The sequence below is a fragment of the Pholis gunnellus genome (assembly GCF_910591455.1).
Source record: "Pholis gunnellus genome assembly, chromosome: 9".
In the NCBI taxonomy this organism is placed as follows: Eukaryota; Metazoa; Chordata; class Actinopteri; order Perciformes; family Pholidae; genus Pholis; species Pholis gunnellus.
Genome location: NC_136535.1, coordinates 8,458,686 through 8,484,713, shown reverse-complemented (window position 1 = coordinate 8,484,713; position 26,028 = coordinate 8,458,686). Strand labels below are relative to the sequence as shown.

At 44.3% G+C, this 26,028-nt stretch overlaps 1 protein-coding gene across 1 annotated transcript; it reads right to left on the bottom strand.

Annotated features, from left to right (window-relative positions):
- Window positions 1-215: 215 nt before the first annotated feature.
- Window positions 216-25,362, bottom strand: foxo1a (forkhead box O1 a). The gene is made up of 3 exons (XM_079166338.1): window positions 24,383-25,362; window positions 4,883-5,074; window positions 216-4,471 (listed from the first exon to the last, which is right to left on the bottom strand). The coding sequence occupies exons 1-3, from the start codon at window positions 25,034-25,036 to the stop codon at window positions 3,284-3,286; spliced, it is 2,034 nt and encodes a 677-aa protein (XP_079022464.1). The 5' UTR covers window positions 25,037-25,362; the 3' UTR covers window positions 216-3,283.
- Between the last annotated feature and the right edge of the window lie 666 nt (window positions 25,363-26,028).

Here is a 26,028-nt window from a genome sequence, read left to right as displayed (position 1 = left end):
TTCCACCAACGGATGTTTTAGACAACCAAGTAGATTGCTTCTATGCGGCAAAATAATGTAAGCTCAATAGCCCACTTACTAGCTTTCCACCTCATCTCCCAGCCTTCTTCAGCACATGGTGACAGATTACGTCTCTTGATCATGTTTGTAAAACCAAAACTTCTGCATGCAATATCTTTGTTATTGTCGAATGACAAATCTGACACATCTTTAACACAGAAGAACATTTATTCAGGTCTTAATACATTAATATTGAACAAGTTACATATTTGTATTGATTGCAAATCACACAGCAAAATTCCAATTTATTCCTGTATATAAATTCAATGTAACAGATTTTTATTTTAAAATATGTAATGGAAACTCTTCCTCTTGTTGCGAGGAGCACTTTTTCATAATATGTAAGTAAAAGTGCAATATCTTTCTACTCATAAAATTACAAAAATTGGTCCAGAAACTGCATTCTGTGCAGGACTTCTCTGACAGACTAAATATTGTGTTTTCCATATTAAAAATTCAATATATCTTAACATTTTCTTTTCAGTAATTTGCTTTTCGATGCTATTTTCTAAAAACTGTAGCTAAATACAAGAAATACAACATTGTCAGTTAACAAAAGCGTAGCATATTAAATCACTGCATCATACTATTTTCTAAATAAACTTCATTTTTATCCCATATAACTATCTGGAACATAGAGTTTTGACAACAACAACACCATAATATCTCACAGCGCTATGTTACAATAAAATATCTCTGTCATAAGTTCAAAGAAAAGGAAAATAGCAACATAAAATTAAGGAATACAATGCATAGATTCAATCATTTAAAAATGTAGAGATATAATTTACTTAGTACAGCTCTTTTACTTTTAGAGTGAATCCTGTGTGACACTGACTACATGGATTCATTACAGTTTATCCTGACTTAAGTGACCGGCACAAATATATTTCATTCTGAACATATCACATGATAAAAATGCTAAATATATCACTTTGACTTCAAAAGGCAAATTTGGCTATAGTACACTATGGTATATTTGGGTAAGAAAAGGCAACACCTGGCACCAAAGCCAAACAGCAGCTTCTTTAACGGCCTTTTGAAATGTTAAGAATTTCATTTTACTCTTCTTAAACCTGCCCCACTCCCTGGATTTCTAAAAAAAACACAAACGACATCTGCGGTGTCAGATCGTGTGCCATTAGTGATCTGGAGTATGCAAGTTTTTCATTTCCACCAAAACACCCAAACTAATTAAAGAGCATTCCCCACTGGTTGAAGGGGAACTCATTAGTAGTAGGAAAACCTGCATACTCAGAGCCCTTCACAACACACGAACAGACTCACGCTGATATATGTGGTTTCTGGATAAATAATGCAATAAACATTAAGGTAGAATAGGCGGTTTAAGTTTGCTATCTCTAAACCACCCGGTCTTTCAGCCACCGATCCAGTCAACTTCATTCGAAGCAGTCGTGTTCACAGACACCATCTTCACAAAGGTAACCACCAACTTGTACACTATTTGTGACTCTGCATAATAAGTCACTGGCAGGCCGACAAGCTCATTGTTAGTACAGCGGTAAGTGGGAAAAGCGAGACTGCAAATGCAAATATACATGCTAGATAAAATACTTAACACTTAGTGGCGCTTTTCAGGGGCAAATTAAAATAGACTTGTTATTAAGAAGACGATTGGAGCTATAAATTCACATGTTAACCTTATGTTATCGAATATTTGACTTGGAGATGGGTAGAGGTAGAAGGGGCAGAGTGAATGTGGAGTTAAAAGCAGAAAAAAAGCCGATCCTATCGATAGCATCAGACGGCTCTTTTTTGACAAAACGTTGTCATACTGCACTAAGTTGAATCAGTCACACTAACCGTGAGAGACAAAGAAGATTTTTTTTTTTTTCGAAGTTCTGAAACTATACAGGGAACAGGCTGCTTAAATACTCACAGTGTCTTTAATGACAATCCCGGGGCGACTCAGCCTTGATGTGAAAACAACAGCAGCACAGAACATCTTTTATCCACCAACCTGCCTTGACCTCTTAACATTCACAGAGCTGCGAGTCACTCGTTTCTTCTTGACTTCTACAAAAAAGTGAAAGCAGGGAACTGGAAATAAAGAATTCACTTGTACTTTTCTTCAAGACTGTTGGATTTGAGTATCTTCTGGACCGTAGACATTTACAATATAAAACCCTTCAAGCCTGCAGTCGATATCTACTTTGATAGGCACAATAAATAGGCCCCTGTGGTATTAAGGTTCAGAGTGACGAATGACTCAGAACAATTCTGATGTCTGAGTGCAGGTTATGCACTAGAATAAATCTATATTAACCACAAATAATTTAGGTCTCAAATATATACTAAATCCAGTAAACATCTACTACATCATGTTAATATACATTCTTAATGTATGTACAAGAAATCAGAAAGTGTGTTACCATTTTACAGCCTGATTGAGAAGAATACCTAAAGCACAGATCTGTCCACTCGACGTGTGTTTAAAGGATTCTGATCCAGTTTTCAACGCGGGCTCACTTCTGCTGCCTCGACTTTTGCTTCCGCTCTGTAAACACTATTTACACTCTTAGAAAATACACTAAGAGGCCTGATTTTACAAACTGTATGATGACGCTATGTACATTCAGGCAATAACAAAATGAGTTACTATGTAACATGATCCGAGGATCCCTTGAGAAGTCTCTCACTTTACATCATGTCAGTCCACAAACCCATGAGCCAGATTACCTTCATAATTCTTCCGTAGTGGTAATCAATTATCACTACACTGTACATACAAAAAGGTTGATTGTGGACCCACAGTAAACATCATGGTTTGAGTTTGTGCACTTCTACAGATTGTGCTGCTGCTGCTGCTGATGATGAGATGTAGTTGGCAGCGTCACTTGCAAAAAAGGAAATCGCTGCAACCTTGATGAGTAAACCAGAGAGGTGTGTTTCAGTTTGGCTCTTACGTTAAGGCAAATTGTTTGGCACTTAGTTTGTACAAATGATTTGATATTTCAAAGATAATTATGATATCATCTCCAGCAGTTCAAGGGCTCTAATGGAGATGCGTCCTCAGCTGATCACGACCCGTCTCAGTCTGCTGAAGTGATACGTATTTTTGAAACAGAAATGTTGATGGATGGTACATGGACTGCAGGTGAAGTTGGGTTGAGGATTAAACATCCTAAGATACACTTTTTTTCGTGTGTCTCAAATGAGTTCCGATTGTGCCTTTTACCAAACAGCAAAAGCACCACAGTTTCTACCCTGACACCCAGCTGTGCGTAGTGGTCTTCACTCCGTGGGAAAAGCCTTGTTGGGTCACCATTGGCTCAAAGTTGAAGTCCAGGGAGTCCCCGTCCATCAGAGTGTCGTGAAGGACCGTCTCCATGTCAAACTCAAACTTCTCGATGGACATGTCGTCCAGGTCGCTGGGCAGCTTCTCCGGGTGCAAGGGCTGTGGCAGGCCTGGTCGGCCGTATCCGTTGGTGTTGAGAGGGCAGAAGCCACCGGGCATGCCTCCCGCACTGAGGTGGCTGGAGAGGCCATAAGGCATCTGCATATGGCTTTTGGCTGCGGGCAAACGCGTGGGGCCCCCACTGTGGCTCAGGGACATGAGCAAGCGGCCATTCATGGCCGGTGACGTGACCGGGGCTTGGCTGTGCACACTGCGGGGGTGAGTGTGAGCGAGACCATGCGGGTGGCCGTTCCCTCCACCCATGAGTTTGGCTGCATGCTGGCTGCTGCTGTACGGCGGCAGCATGCAGCCTCCGCTGGACTGAGACACCACGGTGTCCACAGACGGCATGAGCTCACTGCGCTGGTCTGTGTCTGACGTCAGCAGCTCCTTCAGAAGACCCGCAGGGCAGCTGTACTGGCCCATACTGGGCCCGAAGCTGGTCTTGCTCTCTGGCAGTGTCTGCAGCGGCATGGACGACAGGCTGTTCATCCCTGCTTGGCCGTACACGCACTTGCGGTACTCCTGCTGAGGCTGCGCGGCCATGCTGGGGGAGCTGTAAGCGGGGTACCCAGGGCTCGGCTGCATCATCGGAGAGGGAGAGGACTGGGAGGAGCAAGGGGTCTTCACCCCTCCCCCAACCTGAGAGTTGTTGGGCGAGAGCAAGTTCAGGTTGTCCAAAAGGTTCTCCATGACATTCTCAGAACCGTGTCCCAGAGAGCCTGTCATCTCTGTGAGACTGGGCAGGGTGGCTGTCATCTTGGCCCCGGGGGCTCCTGGGTAGCCCATATGCACGTCTGCCTCTCCGAGGTCGTCCTCGGGCATGAAGGGCGAGAGGCGACCGCTCAGAGTGCTGGCGTTGGAGCTGGTCCGAGGCCTGAAGCTGTTCCATGCATCAAAGTCGTCGTTGCTGTGGGAGTTGGGGCTGCCAGGCCACTTGGAGTAGGAGCCTGGGCTGTCTGCGCCTCCGTCAGGGCCGCCTTGCAGGGACAGCTGTGGGGAGACAAGGAGACTCTCAGTGTACTGTATGTGCCAGAGACAGTCAGTGCAACATGTGTTTTGGGCAGATACCATTGGCAATACGACAAAGGGCTGGATGTTATTAAAAAAAGATGATATAGTATAGTAGAGTATATAGTAGTAAAAGTATGCTCGCTAAATACCGTATCAATAAAGTCATGAGATCTTGAGAATAGCTTTTCAAGGGATGTTTACAGACATGACGACTTTAAGAAACAATAAGAATGTAGCCATTAAGGACCAAGAACGGACCCATTTAGTGTTAGAATATGACCAAAATCCTTTATCATGACACATTATGATGAAAATCTTGGCACGGTTCTAACGTTTGAAGTCAGCGATGTTGGGCCACAAAGGCGTTAGCTGGATTATTAATGTATCTACCTTTTTCTTCGCTGCTCTTCCTCTGCTCTTGGTGAACTTGCTGTTGTTGTCCATGGAGGCTGCCCTGCGTCGCGGGGACTTGCCGCTCTTGCCGCCCTCCGGGTTCAGCATCCACCACGAGCTCTTCCCTGTGCCCTCATTCTGGACGCGAATAAAGCGGCTGTGCAGCGACAGGTTGTGTCTAATGGAGTTCTGGGGGAGAGGCAGAAGAAAGAGGGAGGCTGGGTGAGAGGCAGACAAACCAGAAAGTAGAACAACAGATTTGAGTTTGCCCTTTTCTCAGAACACCTCAGATCCGTTTTAGCATACAAGTGCAAATCCATCCGTACAGGTGGTTCTTTTTTACACCTGGCTCGACAGCTGCCTTACAGAGGATGAAAGGGGAGCTTTTTAAGGTCACTCAACAATCTAATGCCATGTGCAATTCAAAGACACGCATGCGCTCACACACACACACACACACACACACACACACACACACACACACACACACACACACACACACACACACACACACAATAGATGTCAATACGATTAATCTACATGAGGGCCTTTATTTCCTTCACAAAAACCGAGGGGTTCATTTTAAAACACTATTATACCAACTCACATTCCACCTGACTATGTGTTCTGTCTGAACCAGCACAGAATGAGATGGAGTAAAACCGACACATTAATACCGCCCTCCAACGTTGCTTAGTGACACCCCCAGTGGAAAAACTACATTTTGTGCAGGAAGCTAGTGAAGCAGTATTAAAACACTGCAAACAAGAGCGAGAATATTGGGCAAACGTCTGCTAAGCAAACCACAGACATAGAGACTACTACTCCTACTTTACTGGAACCACTACTGTGTTGGGACACTTCATTTTTTTTTTTTTTCCTGTTAGGATTTTCAAATGCTTAATCTGTCCAAACTGTTATTGAAGTGACCATTTAACCCTCAGAGGATAATTTACACTCGTTGGCTCTGGATCGTTGTGCGTCCGGGCAACAACATGAAGTAATGAGCCTTGGCCAGACATTACTGTACATGCGTAAAGCTTGTTGTTTTGGAAGAAAGGCTGGAACTCCCGACGCACACACTCATGCAGAGCTTAGCGTGCATGGTGGCCGACGTCATCAAGCCTGTTGCTGCTGTGAGTCACTGCTTCACATCTGGTTCACAGTCTGCCCCTCTGCTCTGCCTTCACCTCTGCTTCGCCTCATCTCTACCATCTCAAAAATCTCGTCTCACTCCAACTTAAGTATTTTCATTGTTGATTCATTTCTTGACTAAGTATTCCCAGAAGTTAATTCCCAAAAAGTCTGAAATTCATGAACAATGCTAGTCACAGTTTTTCATTGCCTCAAAAGATGTCTTGAAGTTGCTTTGTTTTGTCCAACGTTGTCAAAAACAAAGCCATTCATTTTACAATGATATAAAACTGGGACACGGAGCAAATGACTTCAAAGATTAAAGAGGTACTCCAGCCATTTAGTGGTACACTTCCATAAAGTTGGTAGACTTGCAAGAGACAAATTTGAAAAGATGAATTGAAAGAGAAGAGGCTGTGGGTCAAGCTGGTAAAATGCTGCATTTCCCATAATTCGATTTGATGCCATCTTTTTTTTAGTATTTTCTCAGATTTTGGAAAAGCTTCCTCCAGAGCCACCAAAGACATTATACAACTGTTTGAGTAGGACTCCTCGGGATATGTAAACTGACCTCCATGAGTGAAATAGCCTCTCTTTAAACAATGAACAGAATTGTCATTTTCAGACAATTGACGGATCAATTATTTGACTAATCTGCTGTATCAAATACTATTATCTTCCATTCCAGCCATAACATCCTCATTCATTTTCCTGTCTCTCGTTTTGTCTGTAAAATCTCCTACTTTTCCTTCTCTCCACCTCTTTTCGCTCCACTCTGGAGGACCTCAGGCGCTCAGGCGCTCGGGCACATGGGGGCCCGCATGAACACTGGCCCTTCACAAATGAATGAAATTCTGAATCAAATGACCCGACTGCCTCAGCCAATAGTCTCGAGCTAGTTTGCATGATCGGAGCGGCGACGTGATTAGCCTAACAAATGCTTTTCTCCCCACTCCTCCGCGTGCACATCGCTGGCAAAATGTGAAGAGTAAAGTCTGGTCATGAGCCTCTCCTTTCCATGACCGCTAAGAGTGCTGGTAATTTCAGCTGTGCTGCAACAAGGAATGACTGCAATGTGAGTGCAGACGCCGGGATGTCCTGTTACAGCCCTATATCTTCCTGATGACAGGAAGGAGAAACTCAAAAGCTAAAGTCTCCACTTCGGAGGCTCTGGTTTTCTATTTTGGCTTATGTCAGAGTCAATACCCTGTGTGCTGCGATTCTGGAGAACATTGAAGAACCAGTTCAAAAGTCTTGATGTTAGAGAGGGAGGACAAGTGAGGGGTCATAAAAACTGCTCTGATGGGAAATACCAGAACTCGGCAGAACTTGGTGTGCCGTGTGGGGAGTGTGGCTGAGGGTGTCTGGTGGGGCCAATGGAAAAGCCTCGTCTACCAATGTGTGTGTGTGTGTGTGTGTGTGTGTGTGTGTGTGTGTGTGTGTGTGTGTGTGTGTGTGAGAGAGAGAGCTCATGGTTTTAGTGCACTGGCAGTACGACAAACAGCAGCGTGGTATGGTTTTGATTCTGTTACTCTCTTAACTACAGCCAGTGTTATTGTGGTTTGAAAACGCGATTTGGGATGAACACACGCACACGAACACACAGTCATACACTTAATGTCCCAAAGACACACACACACACACACGGACATTTACAAATTAAAAGTCTGTTTCTTTTGGATTCAGGGACTGTATGTGTCACTGATTTATCTCTGCAGTACACAGGAATCTTAACATTCCGGCTAATCACTGTGTGCAAAGTTCAATCGTAATCAGAGCCAACTTGTTAGTATCTCTTAGGAAACAGTAAAGGCAGGATTCCCAGCCAGGCAGCCATCACAATCAACATTCCTCAGCAAGGTTACAAAACTCACCATTTCACAGAGCTGAACTCTGATTACCGTCGCACGAGGACGGGCCTATCTTGTGTTGTATAAAAATATGACAATAACACCGTCCCATCTCAAAAATACACTGTTTTTTGTTTCTTCCCACCGAAAAATAGACGGAGGAGACAGTTTTGGAACAGACATAAAATATTGCATGAAGATAGTGTAGCCTGCAAAATAATATAAATACATAATGTTGCTTGCGATTATTACATCATAATTTTTGTTGCACTGAGGAATGTAATCATTGGAAAACAGGTATATAGTAACCTGATGTTATCTCTGAAGGCTAGTTCATGTAGCCAGAGATAATAATAAAAAAAAGACTTTACTCTGTTCTGCCTGAGCCCACCGCGAGGAGCACCACCTCTGTTCTCTGAGTCAACAGAGCGGCGCTGGCAAAACACGAGGAAGTGACCACATGAAAGAGGACTGTGACAGGAAACAGAGCTGACTTCCTGCCTCACAGGAAACGTGGCGGTCACGAGGCGGAGAAAAAGGCATGGAATGCGAAAGCCACAGCGCCGTGAGCCGAGTGGACAGCACAAATTTAACTTTGGTCCCCCTCCTCTAACTCCAGACCCCCACCTCCCCACGGCCATAGAGTTTATGTTTAGCAACAGGCACTAATCCCTGATGTCACAATATATGAAAAGTAATGTTCACCTTGTCGTGTGACTGCTGAAACTGAATTACATGACTGGATACGTCATGACTGCAGTGGCTGCAGTGAGGACGTCTGGGTGGTGTGAGTGCGTGTGTGTGAGAGAATGTGGGGGTAGGCTATTTGAGAAATAGAGAAAGAGGGGTTGTGTGTGACAGAGTGAGCATGCATCAGTAAAGAACACACTGTGCTGGTTTAAACTCCCTCACTGGCAGCACTACTGAAAGGCCACAGTGTTCAGTACATCACCCTCTCCGCCTCTGCTTCTCTTTATTCCTCGTCTCCTTTCCTTCTGTTAATCTCCTCTTCTCTCCTTCTCGCCTGGTGTGCTCTCACTTCATTCCTACTCATTTTAATCTCCTCTCTTCTCCTTCTTTGTCCTCTCCTCTCCTTTCATTATCTCGTTTCCTTCCTTCTCTTCTTCCCTCTTCACCTTCTTTCCTTGCCCTTCCAACTCCTACATTTCCTTATCTTGTTTCCTTCCTTGTCCTCTCCTCTCCTCATCCCGTTTCCTTTCTTCTCACCTCATCTCCTCTCCTCTGTTGCCCTTCCTTCACCACTCCTCCCCTGTCCTCTTCTACTTTCTCCAGCAGACAGAAGCAAAGTACCTGCAACAAACCTGGAGGCAGTGTGCCAGACAGACGCTGGCACACTGTCCGTGGTGCTGCCGCTCTCAGAGCTGCTCAAATGTCAACTCGTCGCCTGAAAAAAATCCCCAGATGAGCAAACACCACCTACTTGCAGGGCTGCTTTGAATCAAGTGAAGCCACAAGTGAAACCTCAGCTGCAAAGCCCATACATATAGGTACAAAGCGTCTGCAGCAATGCGCCCTCCTCGCTGACTGAAAGCGAGCAGCAGATACGAGCTCACACGCCAACATTTCTCTGAGAAGTTCCACTGACATGTACCAGAGATATGGAACCAGTGAAAGTGAAAACAAAATGTGGTTTCCCTGCACTATTTCCACTGAACTCATTAGAGAAACGGTGCCGTCCTGAACAGGCCTTTTCACCTTTTGTTGCCCATGTTTCAGACTAAACAGCAGGTGTGTTCCTGCACTGTAACTAGCTATTTTCTGTGTAATGTCTGCGGGTGTGAAGAGGGTAACCTATAGCTGAATCCCTAAAGCTGTAGCTTGGTCATGTCTGGAGCCTTGTGCTGAGTCTGGCTGAGTTTGAGCAATGTGGTTGAGAGAGAAAACACATAAACCCGTTATTAGCCTAACACCAGATCAGCAGACTGCCCGCTTAACAGCAGCATAAGGGCTGAGCGCACAGCTCCAGGTGAGCCGGTGACGGGGAACTATCACTCACCGGAATCACAAAGTCAACGAAAGATACACTCGCGGCAGGTTTTTTTTCCCTTCATGTCAGACACACTTAGTATTCTGTAGTACAACTGATTCCAATAGATTAGGAAATCAGGTGTGCTAAAGGTGGCGCATTGGGGTGAACTGGCGAGAGGCTGATCAGAGTGAAAGCCCCTGCAGCCAGGGAGAGAGCACAACAAACATGAGTAAGAGGTAATAGTTATTTTCAGAGAGTCAGTTCTTCTTGGCTAGTCGACCCAACTTCAAATTGTTTTTTTGGAAAGCTTTCTCGACCAACTTAAATAAAACTGCGATAAATCAAATATAATTTGTTTTTTGGGGGGATTTTTGCGTTATTGAATTTCTGTCTGGTTGTTTAACTGGGGGATTTTTTTTATTTATTACAATGGTCAATAAATACAAGATCAAACAACTTGATTTGCAAGAGTCTGCACCTAAACTTTACCCCTTGCTGAGTCATAGCACATGAGGTCACCGAGGAAATAGTTTGAGCTGGTATAGCTTTAACAGTATTTATCTACAGCCATTTTACTGTTGTTTTATTGAAAATAAAAGGAAACTGTTATAGTCTGATCTTCATATAAAATCAGATACACACAAGAAATATGGCTGTCTCTTTCTCTAACACACAATCTCAAACACACACACACACACACACACACACACACACACACACACACACACACACACACACACACACACACACACACACACACACACACACACACACAGAGGGAAAATAAAGCAATACACCTTCACATTACCACATTCACAAAGCAATCTGAATAGACTGCGATGACTTCATGTGTTTGCAGTTTGATAAGTTATCATCAGCACCAATATTGAACTGACCAGTGATAATCACTGACCTATTTACTAAAGTCAATACATCAATGATCATAAAAGGCAGTGGAAATAAAAAGCAGAGCACAGGAAATGTAAAGCACCGGGCCTTTTAAAAAAAATTATTTATACCCTCGGTTTCATTAAAACAGTCTGTAGAAAAGGAAATGACTGTTGTCATTAATGTTGCGTAGCAGCGAGCAACACCGCGCGGCGCCTCGGGTTTATCTGGTTGGGAACGCATAAATGTGTCACTGTTCGCAGTGATATAAAAATAAGTCTGTTTGGCCACAATTTCTGTTTTTAAAAGCAGTCCCGGATTAAAAATGGAATCTGACCCTAGGACATGGTTTGAACCAGAAATAGATCATCTCTGCCCTCGGCCTCCATCCCACCCCCTTCCCCAGTCTTCTATTCCTCCCTTGTCCTTTTCACGTGCTCCTCTGGGACATCATGCACGTACACTAATGGCCACAGCTGATCTCACACTCATGTCGCAGCAAAAAGGGTCCCTTCTCACCCGCTGACGTCAACTTCCAATTATTCAATTTGGCAAAGAGAGGCGAGAGTGGAGCCTCGGACACAGAGCGCCCAGTGTCAATCTCCTTAAATTCACTTTAGGGCAGGCTATGACTTCCCCCCCTTAAAATGGTTAAAATAGCCATTGTGAGATGCTGAGTCACAAGACCATCATATATCACAGATGGAAAGACAGAAAACACAAGTCATGCAGAAGCAAATCTGTCTGCAAATGTATTTACTGACGGCCTCTTGGCCGGATCTCTTTTTCACAATCCTCTGCAAGGAATCTGAGTGGAACCAACCGCCCTCCCCCGGAACACACACACACACACAGTCAGCTAAACTTGGAAACTTGAGCGAATGATGATTGGTTAAGCTTGGGATTGATTGGTCTCACAGACGCTGCAGACAAATGATAAATAGTCCTTGAGTGGCTCTGTGCATAAGGTGAGAAGCAGCAAAGCCACTGACACTCCAGCGTCTTTCACCACCGTATGATAGTGTGACACGAGTGGCGCTGTAGAGGGGCTATTAGCGAACTTCCTGCTGCATTGTTTCCGCACAGGAAGAGCTGGCCAGTCCTGATACTGATCCCATTGATGCCTCTGGTTTCTATGCAAAAACGCTGCAGAATGAGGCCCTGGTTGGTGCAATGCAAGAGACTAGCTGAAGCAAACAGTGGGTTCAAGAGCCAGTACTTCCTAATCAAAACTCTGTAGTCTGACTGAGCAAAACAAGAGGAAAGAGGAAAGAGGGGGCCCTTGTCCAGGTAGGCTTTTCCAGCAGGATCACAATGGCGGATAAAGCTCTTACTGTGCATCTTAGAAACACTTCCCCGCTTATGACTTGACCCCATTATGGATCTAAACAAACAGAACTCGGTGAGAGAATAATAAATCATCTGCCATTTCCTCTTGTTTGGCCGAGGTCTGACATTTGGACAAATCGCTCCGAAAGAAAACTTGGCTGAACGAGTGAGTAAGAACATCGTATCTTTCAAAACAGTTGATGTTTAAGAATAGAAGGCAAAGTGTTTTGTGTTGTTTGGCGGTAAACCTTAAATCCAATCTGTTCTTTGCTCTTCCCCGTTTTATTTCACCAGGTCAATTAGTAAAGGAGATGAAGATGCCAACAGACAATTCTACGGCAATTAACATCTACAAGCCTGATGCAAGAGACCATAATATCTAATTCATGTTTGCTGAATTCTAAGTTTCATCTCAGAAAGCTAACAGAAATCAAATATCTTCTTACGTCATGACGATGTCCAAGTAGTCAATTTAAATATTTGCATGTAACGGCTTAAGGTACTGTTGTTCAAAAAAGGACAACGGTGGACTTTGTTGTCTCCCATCTTACACACAGCTTGGTGATAATTCAATATCATCACTTATTGACCTTCAATTTGATCGCATCATGTTGTCATTATACAAGTTTCTGTTACAAAGCAAACTGTAATGAAAAAACTAATGAAATGAGTTTGTTTTAACCCTCAGCTGACACATCAACTGCTTTTATCATCACTAACACAACTGTCGCTTCAACTCCTTTTAATGCTTACGCTTCAACTTCAACTATAAAATCTTCAAAAAATGTCCACACGTGAGAAGTTTAAAATGTTTGTACTTCACTTCAGTAAATTGTTATTCAATGCTATAAGAAAAACAATGTATTTATAGTGTTTTGTTGATTATTCACACTGCTCTTAGGTCACCTGCAAGGTCCATAAACGTTGTTTGTAAAGAAAGACTGATTGAATTATTCACATTACATTTTGTATTTTCTTCAGACTATTCATAAGCTGTTCATGATAACTGCTGCACATACTTTTCAAATAATGTCCCCAGCAGCGCGTTAACGGCGATGGGTGTTGACATGCAGAGCTCTCCCTTGTGCTCGTTGATTTCCTGACTCAGAACTAGGCAGCACACAGCTCATGTGTACGGACAGGGACCGGGTTGTGCTGGCCAAGCTTACCATGCTGAAATATGCGCATGTGTTGCTATGTGCAACACAATGTGAGCCTGTAAATGCACAGAGCTGTGTCTGTGGAGCGCGGATATTTTTCGCCTCTGATCAGCGGAGCGGCTGGGCTGGGCCGCTGCCCTGCATGCTCCGCCCGGATAAAGATGCAGTGTGTGGACCACTGCTGGGGGCCTGTGTGGCGGCCTGCATCCATAGGCCTGACCCACCACAGGTGAGAGGGAGGGGAGCGTTTATATTTACAAGCCTGTTACCTCAGTTCCACCCGGCAAACACGGGGATATCCCCGAGCTGTTTTTAATGGATGGATGTTGATTCCAACAATAAATCTCCGACGGGTTACAGAGTTTCTGTGTTGTTTTATTACTGACATAAATAAGTGCACTTCTGCACCGTTTTTATTAGGGGGAAAAACAGTATACCAACCATATTAGTAATGAGTAAAAGTAGTGAAATAAAAGACGACCACCCACACCGTTTGAATATGGATTGTTTTCTAAAAAAGTGCAGCTCTTTAGCTCTTTTGTTGAACAGCAAAAATGTCACAGAATTTAAACAAGCAGGTTAGAACTTTAAAAAGTGTTAATGAGGGCACATTATCGTCAATTATGTTACCAAATGAGACACCGATAGTCGGAAGCCACAAATAACCATGATGTTGTATTTCATAAAAAAAAAGGTTTTCTTTAAAAATTCTTTTGACTCTCCTATTTATATGTCCGTGCCGCAGTCTGCACGTTGGGCTGTAATGCACTTACCTGTGAAACTAGCATGACTCATGCTCTGCCACAAATAACAGTTTTCTGAGAAAAAGAAAAAGAAAACGTATAGAGAAACCTTTTGAGATGTAGTGGCGCCATTATAGTCCTTTTTTCACAAGCTCATTTTGAAAAGGAGATAACAGTGACACAACACAAAGCAAATAAATATATGTGAAGCTCACAGGAGGGGTGCTTTATTTAACAAGTGTTTTAACAGAAACTGACGACTAGATTGTGACTTTTTCACGGTTATCTTTAAAAAAAATGACCTTTGTGTGTTTTTGCAATGCACAGCACAGCAGAGTGTGTTTAACATGAACACATTGCTCTGATTAACACGTGTGTACAGTTGCTATTTCATTTTTTAATTATCACCAGCGTCCTTGTTATTTGGCCTTGTTGCTATTACACCGACGCCATTCGATGACACACATTCAACACATGAATAAAATGAGAACAGCTGCATTGTGCTACTATGTGTTTATTTTGCTTGTTGAAAGAAGTCCTCAGTAGTCATAGAAAAAGGTGTCGTTATTGTTTTGATTAGGAACTAGTAGATTGTATGACTACAGAAATGCTGCCCAACATTCAAAATCATATCTTATGAATATTTTAAAAAACCTTATCGTTCATGGTTTGGGCTCACATTTTTCTGAGGGACAGTAGATAGCAAGTGTGACATTAAACCAGGGCACTGAGACCTGGACTTGGCATCCCAGTCAAAGGGGCCATTATAAATCTGGCACCAGTGCAGCTCAGGAGCCATACATGAGCAAACCAAAGCCTCACTCCAGCATTTAATCCATATTCTTTAGCTGATTATGTCAAGTGTGAACCACAATGTCTCAATATGGGAATTTAAAGCAGTGATTTAGAGGAACGATAAGCAATAACACTGATTCATTTCATTTCCCAGCTCCGAGTGGAGTTAAGCGGAAGAATGGAACAAGAAAATAAAAGGAAACACTGGAAGAGAAGGAAGCGACAGAATCTGGCGTCACGCTCAGTGTTGCTTCCTCTGCTCATGACATCACCGCCCTGGTACTGCATACGTTTGCGCTTCTTTCCTAGCACCCACTTCCTGTCAGCCCGGGGGCTGACATTTGCAAAATAGAGGAGGAGGTGGAGGAAGAGAGAAGTGACAGATTCCCGAGAAATTTGTGAGATAATTCACACAATCGCTGCAGACGACTACATGTGCTGATCACTATCACTGTGATGTACTATCATAGGTAATATAATAAACAGATATTGGTCACAACAGTAATGGCAAAGGACCAGCTGTTTATTGCATTCACCATGTGGAACATTACATTTATCATATCATATAATCATAACCATAATCATAGGATTTAGATTGTTTTTTATCACGAGAGAGAGATAGAGAAACATGGCGAGTTGCATTACAAATACAATATCGGCTCAACAACAGTATTTCATCTCCAATATTAATGCTGGATAGAAGATGTGGGTATATGCACAGATGCAAAAATGGCACCATGGTAGAAGATGGCATGTGTCTTTAAAACAATAAGAACAATGAGACACAAAACCCAGTGTCGTCAACGGATCAAGATTCCTTTTTCTCTCTCTAGTCAATTACAGGAACTGGATGATTCATTGAGAGAAAGAAATGAGTCCACCTGTGGTTACATGTCGAATCTGCCTGACTGGCACTGCCACATTTCCTACACAGGAACCCTTAATGGGAACTAAAGATGCCACCCTCAAACCGAACAGGATCTCGCAGCACCCCGGGCATACGTACATCAGGAAAACTACACCTTTGTCTCTCTCGGCCATCAGTCATGTTGACCAAATAAGGACATCCTCACCGTTGCTTTGGAAATAGCTTACCGAAATCAATCTTTGACGTGATTTTGTTTTTGTAGTCTAAAAGGTTTCACTTGACATTAGCTAGTAGAAGCTAATGTCAAGTGAAACCTAACTGCTGGTAACCTCTCCTCACCCGGTTGGTAACCTCTCCTCACCCCGTGAGGTGTTTCTTTCATAAAAACTACGTCATCCAAGAGCCTCGGTACACAACACAGACAATAGTGCCACATTGTTGCGACACCAATGCAAACCTAAAGCGAACACTCCTGAGGGCGGTTACAAACAAACAAAAGCAGCCTGCTGTCTGACGCACAGTCATGACGGCACTTCTGATTAAAAGTGTGCATTCAAATTCCTGCCCCATGTCAGCCAGCTACAGAGCTCCTGTGAGCGTTCATGTATGTACAATCACACATGCCTGAATGCATGCGTGATTGTGTGATAATGCCCGGCCAGTCTGACAGGCACCGTGCTTAATCGCCTTAGGGCGGGAATTGCACAACAATGTGGGTCTGGGTAATGCCTGTGGTTTGGGGCCCTCAGCAGTGAGCGGTCCCGTAAAAAGTGTTGCTCTGCTCACTCCCGGCGTGTCTGCAGCTGGTTCGCATGAACACAAAAGCTACGAGGAACTGATAGGACACCACAATTTTTCACGGGTGAAGAAGCGTTGAGGGCTTTTACTTCTCGTTTTAATGGCGAAATTATTAAAAATCCACAGTTCCTCATCCCACACTGTAAAACACCGCAGAGGTCTTTCAGCTAACCCCCACAGGAGAATTTTCCAAATGTTCTGACTGATGAGAAGTTGTGGCGGCAGACAGAGCAACAGCATATTCGGTGACACACAAACTGCCATGCCTGGGCAAACCCTCTGCCAAAACAGAGGATCACGTGCTCTCAGCCTGCTACTACCAAACCCGCACTGAGAAAAACAAAACAATCTGACTCATCCTAAATGACTGTTTACCTGACCACGCTGCTGGATGTCAACTCCTTTTTTTTTTTTTACTCCAGAGTAAAAGCATGCGTGGGCATCTTTCCTCTGTCCTGTTGAATGAGGCGCTACACTCTGCTGCGATCTTTTTCGAAATCACTTATACTCTCTGTGCAGTTACTGGACTCCACACTCACTGAATGATCTGTCCTCTGGTCCACAGCCAAAAAAAGAACTGACAAAACAAAACTCTGGCAGGGTTGCTGCGGGTTTGTGTGATGCCAGTGTCTGGGGTGGGTGGAAACACCGTGTGCACATGATTTGTTTGATTTCACTGAATGAAAGGGGCACTTTGCTGGGATTTTCCTGGGTCCTTTCCAATGAGATAGGCTGTATAAGTGGGAAGTTACCAGTTGTAGCACCAGCTGCGTCACTAACTTAGGCTGAAAATATCAATTGTAGCATAGTTGGCCATTACTCCTCAGCTCAGTAAACATACAGTCAAGCTCAAATGAAGTACGTCATCTGTTTTAGAGAATTAGTTCCAATTTAAACACAACGTCAAATTCAAATAATAATGATGGAGATAAGTAGAAAATAATTAATTTAACTTGAGAACCTTCACTTTCAGTGAAATCCAACAAGATTTCAAATTCAACAGCTGTATAATGAGGCCACATTTTTGCATTTTGCAGTGACAAGCGCGGGAACTTATCACACAACATTTGTAACAGTTTTTCTTGATGCAGGAAAAAAAGCGTGACTGTATGGCAGACCATCTGGAACATCACAACGCACATCAAACCTCTGCAGATGTGGTTGTTCCCGAATCTTAATTATTGCTTATTCAAAGTAAAAAACCTTATTTGCACGTTACATAGGTTCTGCGTGTTTTGGGGCCATTTGAGTGGAGAAAATCGTTGCGTTTGCAATAAAAGTCTGGCAAGCAGAGCACTGACCCAACTGCATGTGAACGGGTGAAGCCTTCTCAACTCAGACAGACCAGCAGACAGACAGACATGATCCCCTGTGTGCGGTATGTGTTTCTCACAGCTTCTGTCGTTGCCCGGTGGCTTCCTCCCCCATGGCATTCCGGACCATCGCTGTTATGGAAATAATCATGAATACTTGTTGCAGTGATGCAACTTTATAGCTAGAGAACGGCTAGATCCATCAATAAACAAACATGTACCACACGCAGACATAAATACCATTCGATATCCCTGCTGCGCCACACTGACCTGCTCTTTCACCCCTTTTTTTAAGTCATTAATATCCTAAAATGTATCTTGGTGGAGGAAACGAGAGACAGACTGAAGCCGGGGGGCCGACAGGTAAACAAGTGTGTGTAGCAGCACAGAAGGACAACATGTGGTTGTGAAATAATCTGCAGGGCTACTGTAGTTCCACACTGTTGCCTCATCCAATCAGCGCGGATGGGCACAGTTACATCACTCGTCGTCATCACATTTTCATACCACGCTGAGCCCAAAACACCGAACACAGGTGGATCTACTCGCGCTCAACCAATTAGTCAGTTGAACTGTTACTGAATTAGCAGCAACATTTTGATCATTTAATGTCATTCATTGAAAAAAAATAACTCAAATGTGTATGTGTATTAGTTTTGTATCAATCGATACATCGATAAATGGTCTTTGGAACTTGTGATGGGCATTTCACTGTCATTTGACATTAAATGACAGACTCAACAATTTGTCAATTAAAGGCACACACAACAAAATACGTTCACTGACAATGAAAACAATCATTATTGCACTCCTCCTATCAATACTCACAGCTGCTTTTTGTGCCAGCTATGGTGATTCGGCACATCAAAGCACAAAGTGGCACGAAAAGCAAAAGGGGGGCAAAAAAAGCCACTGGAAGGAGATACTGGATTAAAATCAGCTGGGGGAGAGAAGGAAAGTCCAAATATCCCGCCACAATAAAATAAAAGATATAAAAGCCCCGGGCAGGAATGTTCCCTGTGTCGGCCTGTCTGTCTGTCTGCCATCGTGTCTGTGCATCTGCCAGCAGCAGGGCTTTAATTATGAGGCCCAGGTTATGTGCACACACACACACACACACACACACACACGCACACACACACACACAGGAGACTAGCGTCCCACATATCTCTAACACAGTGCCTCACAGTTCCGCTGACTAACCAGTGGCACCAGACTTTGGCCTGCGGCTCCCTGATTCCAGTAAATGTCTTGTTATGCAACTCCTAACAAGTGTCACCCAGTCTGAACTTAGAGCGTTCTGGGTCTCTGCTGCTTCCTCTCTTTCTTTCTCTTTATCTTGTAATTTTTTCTCTCTCTGAAGACAGTATGCGGTTAGCTTCTTCATGGTTTTACCAATGTGTGTGTGTGTGTGTGTGTGTGTGTGTGTGTGTGTGTGTGTGTGTGTGGGGGGGGGGGGGGGGGGGGGGGGGGGCAGTAACCCTTCACAACATTAAGTGTGCCCTGCTTTTGTGCGGAGGCAGAAAACCAGGAATGGAGAGGCAGGCGGCGCAGGCAGGAAATGGGGAGGAGGGTGAGGAGAGCTCCTCCAGCTCTTTGCCTGAGAAACACAGCTGCCCCTCATGTCTTGGGGCAATGCCAGGGTTGGACTCCTCCACTGCCTCAGGGGGGTGAGTGGTGTGGAACCAGTAGAAACAGGAGGACTGCTGTTCCATCCAGCTCCCTGTCCTACTAATACACATTCAGACCCAGAGAAACACGCAGTCTGTGGTCGGTGATAAAGTACAACCAGCTTTGTGCTAACTCAGGATTAACATGCTTATTCTTAGCTTCTGTATTTTTTTAAGCCATACTGTAGGCCGAGGGTTTATGACGGGAAACACGTTAGATAACCCACAGCAATTACATACACCTCTGCATGAACTCTCGGGAAAGTCAAACCATCTCAAATTAAAGCTAATGAAATAAAACGGATACAAAGTGACACAAAGTTATTAGTTAATTTGACTAGATTGGATTAAAAGAGTTAGAGTGACCTTCAATGTGATGTTGACAGTAAGTTTAGGCTGAGCAATATACACCGTAACACGACAGAAAGCTCTAGAAGTTGTTAACACAAGATTTCGTCTGTGGTCCCTTATCTATATTTTAAATATTGTTATAGTTGAAGCCTGAGTAACCTCAGCTGAAATGTTGTTGCATAATGTAAGCTTCACTTTCAGTAGTTTTCTACTGCATTTATTTGCCAATGGCCATATTGGTTGGTTGTCTCTGGAAACATGCCTGGTAATACAAGTAACCAGCTACACTCAATGCAAAGACGCACAATATGTTATTGGTGTAAGTATCAGCCGATAAGTAACACAAAATTGCAGTATAGAAGACTAGGTTGGGGGGGGGGGGGGGGGGGGGGGGGGGGGGGGCACATATGTATATATATATACATACATATATATTAACAAACCTAAGAGATCCGTATCAAGATTGTTTGCTTTTGTTATGTGTTTACATTGAAAAAATTATTGTCAACACATAAATGTTTAGCGAATTTTTTAAAACTCACTGATATCAATAAAACACAACTTGCATTCTGGATATCAATATCACAGTATTCCACACACACACACACACACACACACACACACTTGTAATTCCGACCTACTACACAACCTATCTGAGCCCCCCCTCTTGGTGATGCCTACAGTGTTTACTGTTGGACTGAGAGGGATTGGAGTCGATGGGTGCATTTACATGGTAACGACCCTGGTGTCACATGCTGTACGATCTGCTCGTACCTGCGTGTTTGTCTGCTCCGGCACAGTTTGTTTGGAGATCCGTGGGAGTGTTTACCAGCGTAGGTTGAGGAATTTCAGGTCAAGAGTGCGCCGTGTACAGAGGAAACCTATGACCGAATTGATCTCGATATTGACATCAAAGAGCACCCGAGCCACCCAGCTCCACTGGCTGAAAACAAATATTTACCCTGTGGTGAGTACCAATATTAGCGAAATACAAGAAAGAACAGACTTTTGGCAGGTATGCACGGATGTGTGTGTACTGCATATATTGTACTGTAAAAATGCCATGTGTGTGTGTGTGTGTGTGTGTGTGTGTGTGTGTGTGTGTACACTACACTATTTGTAATACTTGAACTACATACATTTTATGGAGTGAAATAAAAAAAAAAGCGTGAACGGGACATTATTAAAAATAAATAACCAGCTCTGCTGAGAGGTTTGGTGATACATTGTTTGTGCCATCTGTTCTTCTTCCTGTTGGATGGCATCGTGTGCCAGGCCCAGTGTCCAGTCCACTCGCAGAGCTTCTCCAAGCTGGTCCCACCTGGCACAACTGTCCTCGAAATTCACACTGTCGCAGACGGCCCGAGGAGTGTGGAGGCTGCCATGACTCAGTTCAGACACGACCGACTGTGGAGGATCAGCGGCGTTGAGAAACAAGCTCGGCCTCGAACAATTACAGAGCAGACAGCCTTAATCATAGATTAATGAAAACTTCATGCGCCTGTTCCCTTCATGAGAGCCCCATCTGTTCAGAGAGATCAGTCACACAGAGAAATGATCCCTGGTTACCTTCATACAGACTGAACCGAAAGTGATTTACAATCAATGTTTGAGGGTGCCCAACAGCCATCGGTGCCAAGAGAAACAAAGCCTTTTTGGGGTTGTGACGTGTGTCATCGTGATCACCGTCCAGCAGCACAAAGGAAGCCACCACAAACTTCACTTATGACTTAACATCCAGCCAACGCATCCGCCCCGATATTTCCGCGAACCACAAAACATGTACAGTTCTATGTCTGCTTGTTTTATTCTCTCTTGGGAGGTTCACAGAGTTCAACGTAAAGGTGGTGTGATCATTGTTTTCGAGTGCTTTTGTTTCAATATGTAGAGTCACTTGGCAAAGCTGGTGTCTTCCGCGTGAGGTCTGCCACGCAATTTACATAGTTCCGTGTTTGCAATCAGTCACGGCGCCTCAGTCGACTATATATGGTCCAATTGAATGGAGAGGAACGCAGAGTTAAATGCTGATTAATGAATCTGACAGTTTGGGAATTCATATTTACATCAGAAGGCCAAGAAACAACACAACACAAAAATCACATGGCTGGCCACAAAATTACCATTTTACATTGTCATCTTCCCTCAGCTCCTCTCCGGCTCGTAAGTATGCTCGCACTGAAAGGACAATGTGTGATAGCCCCCCTGTGTGGAACCGAGGGGAGCGCCATGAATAACTCCCCTCGCAGCAGTGAATGGCACTTCGCTTTCCCACAGTATTACTCAGTCTACACCCCCAACGCGGCAGGACAAGCAGCGAGCCCAGGCGGTGGCTGAGCGCCCCTCTCCAAGCCGCCATTCGCACACAATAACTGTTAAATGGAGCGAACAGCACTGAGAGACTTCTGTTTATTTAGGTACATTAATGAGTCTTTCTCACTGTGACTCTGCTGCGTGCTTTGCAAAAATGTAAATGATCTACTATTGGATGTAATGATGCTGGACTCCCGTGTCTTAACTACACTCTGCTAGAACATCCACAATTACATGATAACCTGCGTGTTTGTGCGTTGAGGGGCCACCTTACCACCACACTGCCTATCGATTCTTTATTCAGAGCCACGTCAGCTTCCACAAACTGACTGATAAAGTGTCCACTGGTCCTCATGGACGCATCGCCCACATGAATGCACCCCTCTTCATTTGGATTAAGTATTTGGGATGAGTGTTATTCACTGCTCAACGACGTCTTTGCTCTTTTCAAGCAAAACGGAGGGCAAGTCCATGCAAGCGACCCTGTATTGATGTTCATGAATGGGACGCACACACACACACACACACACAGCCATGGCGTAGGGCAGATGCTGCACCTTTCAAAGTACGCACTGTATGTGATGAATAAGTGGAGGGAAATGTTGCTTTTCCTCCTTGCACAATATCATCTGCCCCGGTACCTGCTTTGTTTACTAGCCCGTGCGTGTTCCACCACACCGAAGGGGTTTTTCCACTCCCATATCATTTGACTGGCAGGACCACGTTTGACAGCTCAACATGAGTTTTGTGTCTTTTTGTAAACACTGCGGTCAAATGGATGAAATATGGAGCAGGGGCGTTGCTGCATTTGTTGGATTTGTCAACTTCTTTTTGTTTTTGTTTAATGGTTAAAAAAAAAGCTAAATCAGTGTATGGCAATATAAGAAAGTTGTGACTGACTTATTATTGTGATTTTTTATTTTTATGTGTATAACAAACTAACAAAAAGTAATGCAGGCGTTCGTGCCTGACATGAATGTGTCATCTCTCAGCACATGACTCAAACATGGGAGGCTGCTGTGACAAGGGAAGACAAAAAAAAAAAAAAAAAAAAACTCCACGACTGCTTTATATTTCATTGGCAACCCAGACGGCCTATAACAGAGGGAAGCCTCAATAAATCTCTCAATGTGTGACTACAGGCTCAATATGATTTCCCGCTGGGAGAGTAGACTGTCATCAATTTATTGTCAGACACCACTGAAACTATGTGTCTCCAAAGGGAGGTTTACGCCCTTCAATAGTGTTCAGTGGGAGGGCCTGCCACACCACATCACTAATTTTAAGTCCCCTCTTGTGTAATGTTTTGGACGGCTTCCAGGACACGTGAATGCTTCTGGTATCTCCCCACGACATGTATACGTTCCAAAACACAGCTTCATTCAAGGCCGCACACTCTAATATGGAACAAAAAAAACCCACTTTGATTTAGACTTAAAATCTATCGTACAGTTCAAAATACCAGCAGAGAGAGGAGGGCTGTCTCAAACACACCACGCCAGAACTCACAGCACTTTTGACAAGCACATTGAGGGAAGCAATAAGGCAGAGAGAGAGAGAGAGAGAGAGAGAGAGAGAGAGAGAGAGAGAGAGAGAGAGAGAGAGAGAGAGAGAGAGAGAGAGAGAGAAGAAGAAGAAGAAAAAAGCCCTGTTGAGTCAGCAGACTCATATAAATCACATACTGCAGGGAGAAGTCAGATGACTGTCGAAGGTCATGGTAGCAAATTGCCCAGTTTACTGAATTGCCTTGAACTGGATGGGTCACAATGAGGAAGGGGGGGGGGGGGGGGGGGGGGGGCATGGTTTCATAAGACAAGACTGGGAGCAAATTCTAAACAACTGTAACAGACACTTAAATATTGATGCATGCTCTGTTGTCAATGCAGACAGTCTTGTGCGGGAAAGACGAAAATAAACACCCCATGCAAATACAAACAAATCTCCCTGCAGTGACAAGCATCCGTGATTGAGATAAACAATAAACAAATCTGATCAGTAACTTGGCTATTAAACGCTAGAGACAAGCAAGACAACCCCTGGAGGGATATTACAGTGATTAGGAGATAAAAACATAGCACAACGCTCTGAGTCCCTGTGTGAACCCACTGTTACGCGCCACAGCCAGAACTGGAAAAACTTTGCAGGCTACGAGAACTGCTTTATCGGGCTGCAGCCATTCAGTCTGTAAACTCCCACCACACACACACACACACACGCACACACACACACACGCACACACACAGCTTCGCACACTGCTTCTCCTGGATAAAAGTAAACCAAACGAGAAAACAAACGTACCTTCCAGCCCGCAGAGCTGTTGCTGTCACCTTTGTCCTTGAAATAAGGCACACTCTTCACCATCCAGTCGTAAATCTGAGACAGAGTTAGTCGGTTCTCGGGAGAACTTTCGATAGCTTTGGTTATGAGGTCTGCATATGACATATTCCCCCATGCGTTTCGCCGGGAGGAGCTGCTCTTCCTCTGGGCAGCGGCGGCAGCTGCGGCCGCGGCCGCCGAGGACGACGAGCCCACGGGGGAGGAGAGCAGAGACACCTGCTGCTGCTGCTGCTGCTGCTGTTGATGCGGGAGTTGCGGGTTCGGGTGCTGCTGCTGCTGCTGCTGATGTTGCTGCTGATGTTGCTGCTGCTGCTGCTGATGTTGCTGGTGTGGAGGTTGCTGGTGGACGCAGTTCTCCTGACACTGGAAGTCGGCGCACAGGATGACAGGCTTCTGCTCCGTGAAGTCCTCGGTCTCCTCCAGCAGGCAGTTGTTGATGAACTCGTTGCCGGTGGGCTCCTGCTTCACGGACGGCACCGGCGAGGACGTGTTGGAGTCGCCCGGGTTGATGAACTCCGGCCGGGGCAAAGGCCAAGTGCACGACCGGGGCCGCGAGAGGGGCTCGAAATCCGGGTCGATTTCCACCAGGTGTGGCTGCTGGGCCGCTTCCGCCATGGTCGAGAGGTGACGGAGCCAAGTGTTACAATGTCATGTAAGTGTGACGAACCTGTCGCCCCTCAAAAGTCGCAACTTCGCCTTTGAAATGTGCGAATAAGTTAAATCTGTCCGGGAATGCTGTGCTCCGCCTGGGCGCCAAGTCTACACTGAAAGTCACATCCCAAGCCGGTAAAAAAAAAAAAAAAATATTCAGTGTTAACAATAACAAAAAGTATGTTTCTACAAATCCTTAACCTGTGCAAAACAAAAGTTGTCTGAGTGTCCACAATGTGTTGACCCGCTGCTTTGTTTTTGTTGTCCCGTAGTAGTGGTGTTCCGTGTGCGCCCCGCACAGCCTGTTGACTCTCTGTGTTGTACAGCATGTGAGGACTTACTGGAAGTATCATTTGTCAGCTGACACCGCCCACATTTGATTGACACCAGAAGAGCGCCAATGAATGGCATAGAAAGTGTTGGATGAAAAAAAAATCCTCCTTGTTTTCATTCTTTCGTCTAGTAAACATATAATCTGGGCACCAAAAAAAGAAACAAATCCGTCTATGTCAACCGTGTTTCTCTCTCTATCACCCCACCGGTATTTGACTTCAGACAAGGATTGTACACGTGTAATCCACAGAGTAGTGATCATATCCATTAGACCTACTTTTCCCTATATTACTGCGTTTGGATCAAAATGTTTAAAAAAACAAATACCAAATCTCAAAAATAGGGGTACTGCATATATAAGACATGTACAAATATATACTGATTATACCAATACCAACTCTGAATAGCCTAATAAGAACACAGACATGTTTTTAGAAAATATATAAGAATATTTTGCAACCAAACAGTTTCCGTCTTCATGTGTAAGTGTACTGGTCCTCGGTGGTTTGTTGGATCAGAAGCTGTTTGGGTGTCCTCAGCCCACTATAGGACTGTATCGACATCTTGTGGCAATTGTGAAGTATAACAACCACACACAGCCTCTTCCGCATTTCTATCTGTAT

Excerpts from the sequence above, each read along its gene's own strand:
- foxo1a (XM_079166338.1), bottom strand. The coding sequence starts at position 25,036 with ATGGCGGAAGCGGCCCAGCAGCCACACCTGGTGGAAATCGACCCGGAT. Across the intron at positions 5,075-24,382 it reads ACAGCTCTGCGGGCTGGAAG|AACTCCATTAGACACAACCT; the intron begins GTACGTTTGTTT and ends CCTCTCCCCCAG. Across the intron at positions 4,472-4,882 it reads GAAGAGCAGCGAAGAAAAAG|CTGTCCCTGCAAGGCGGCCC; the intron begins GTAGATACATTA and ends GTCTCCCCACAG.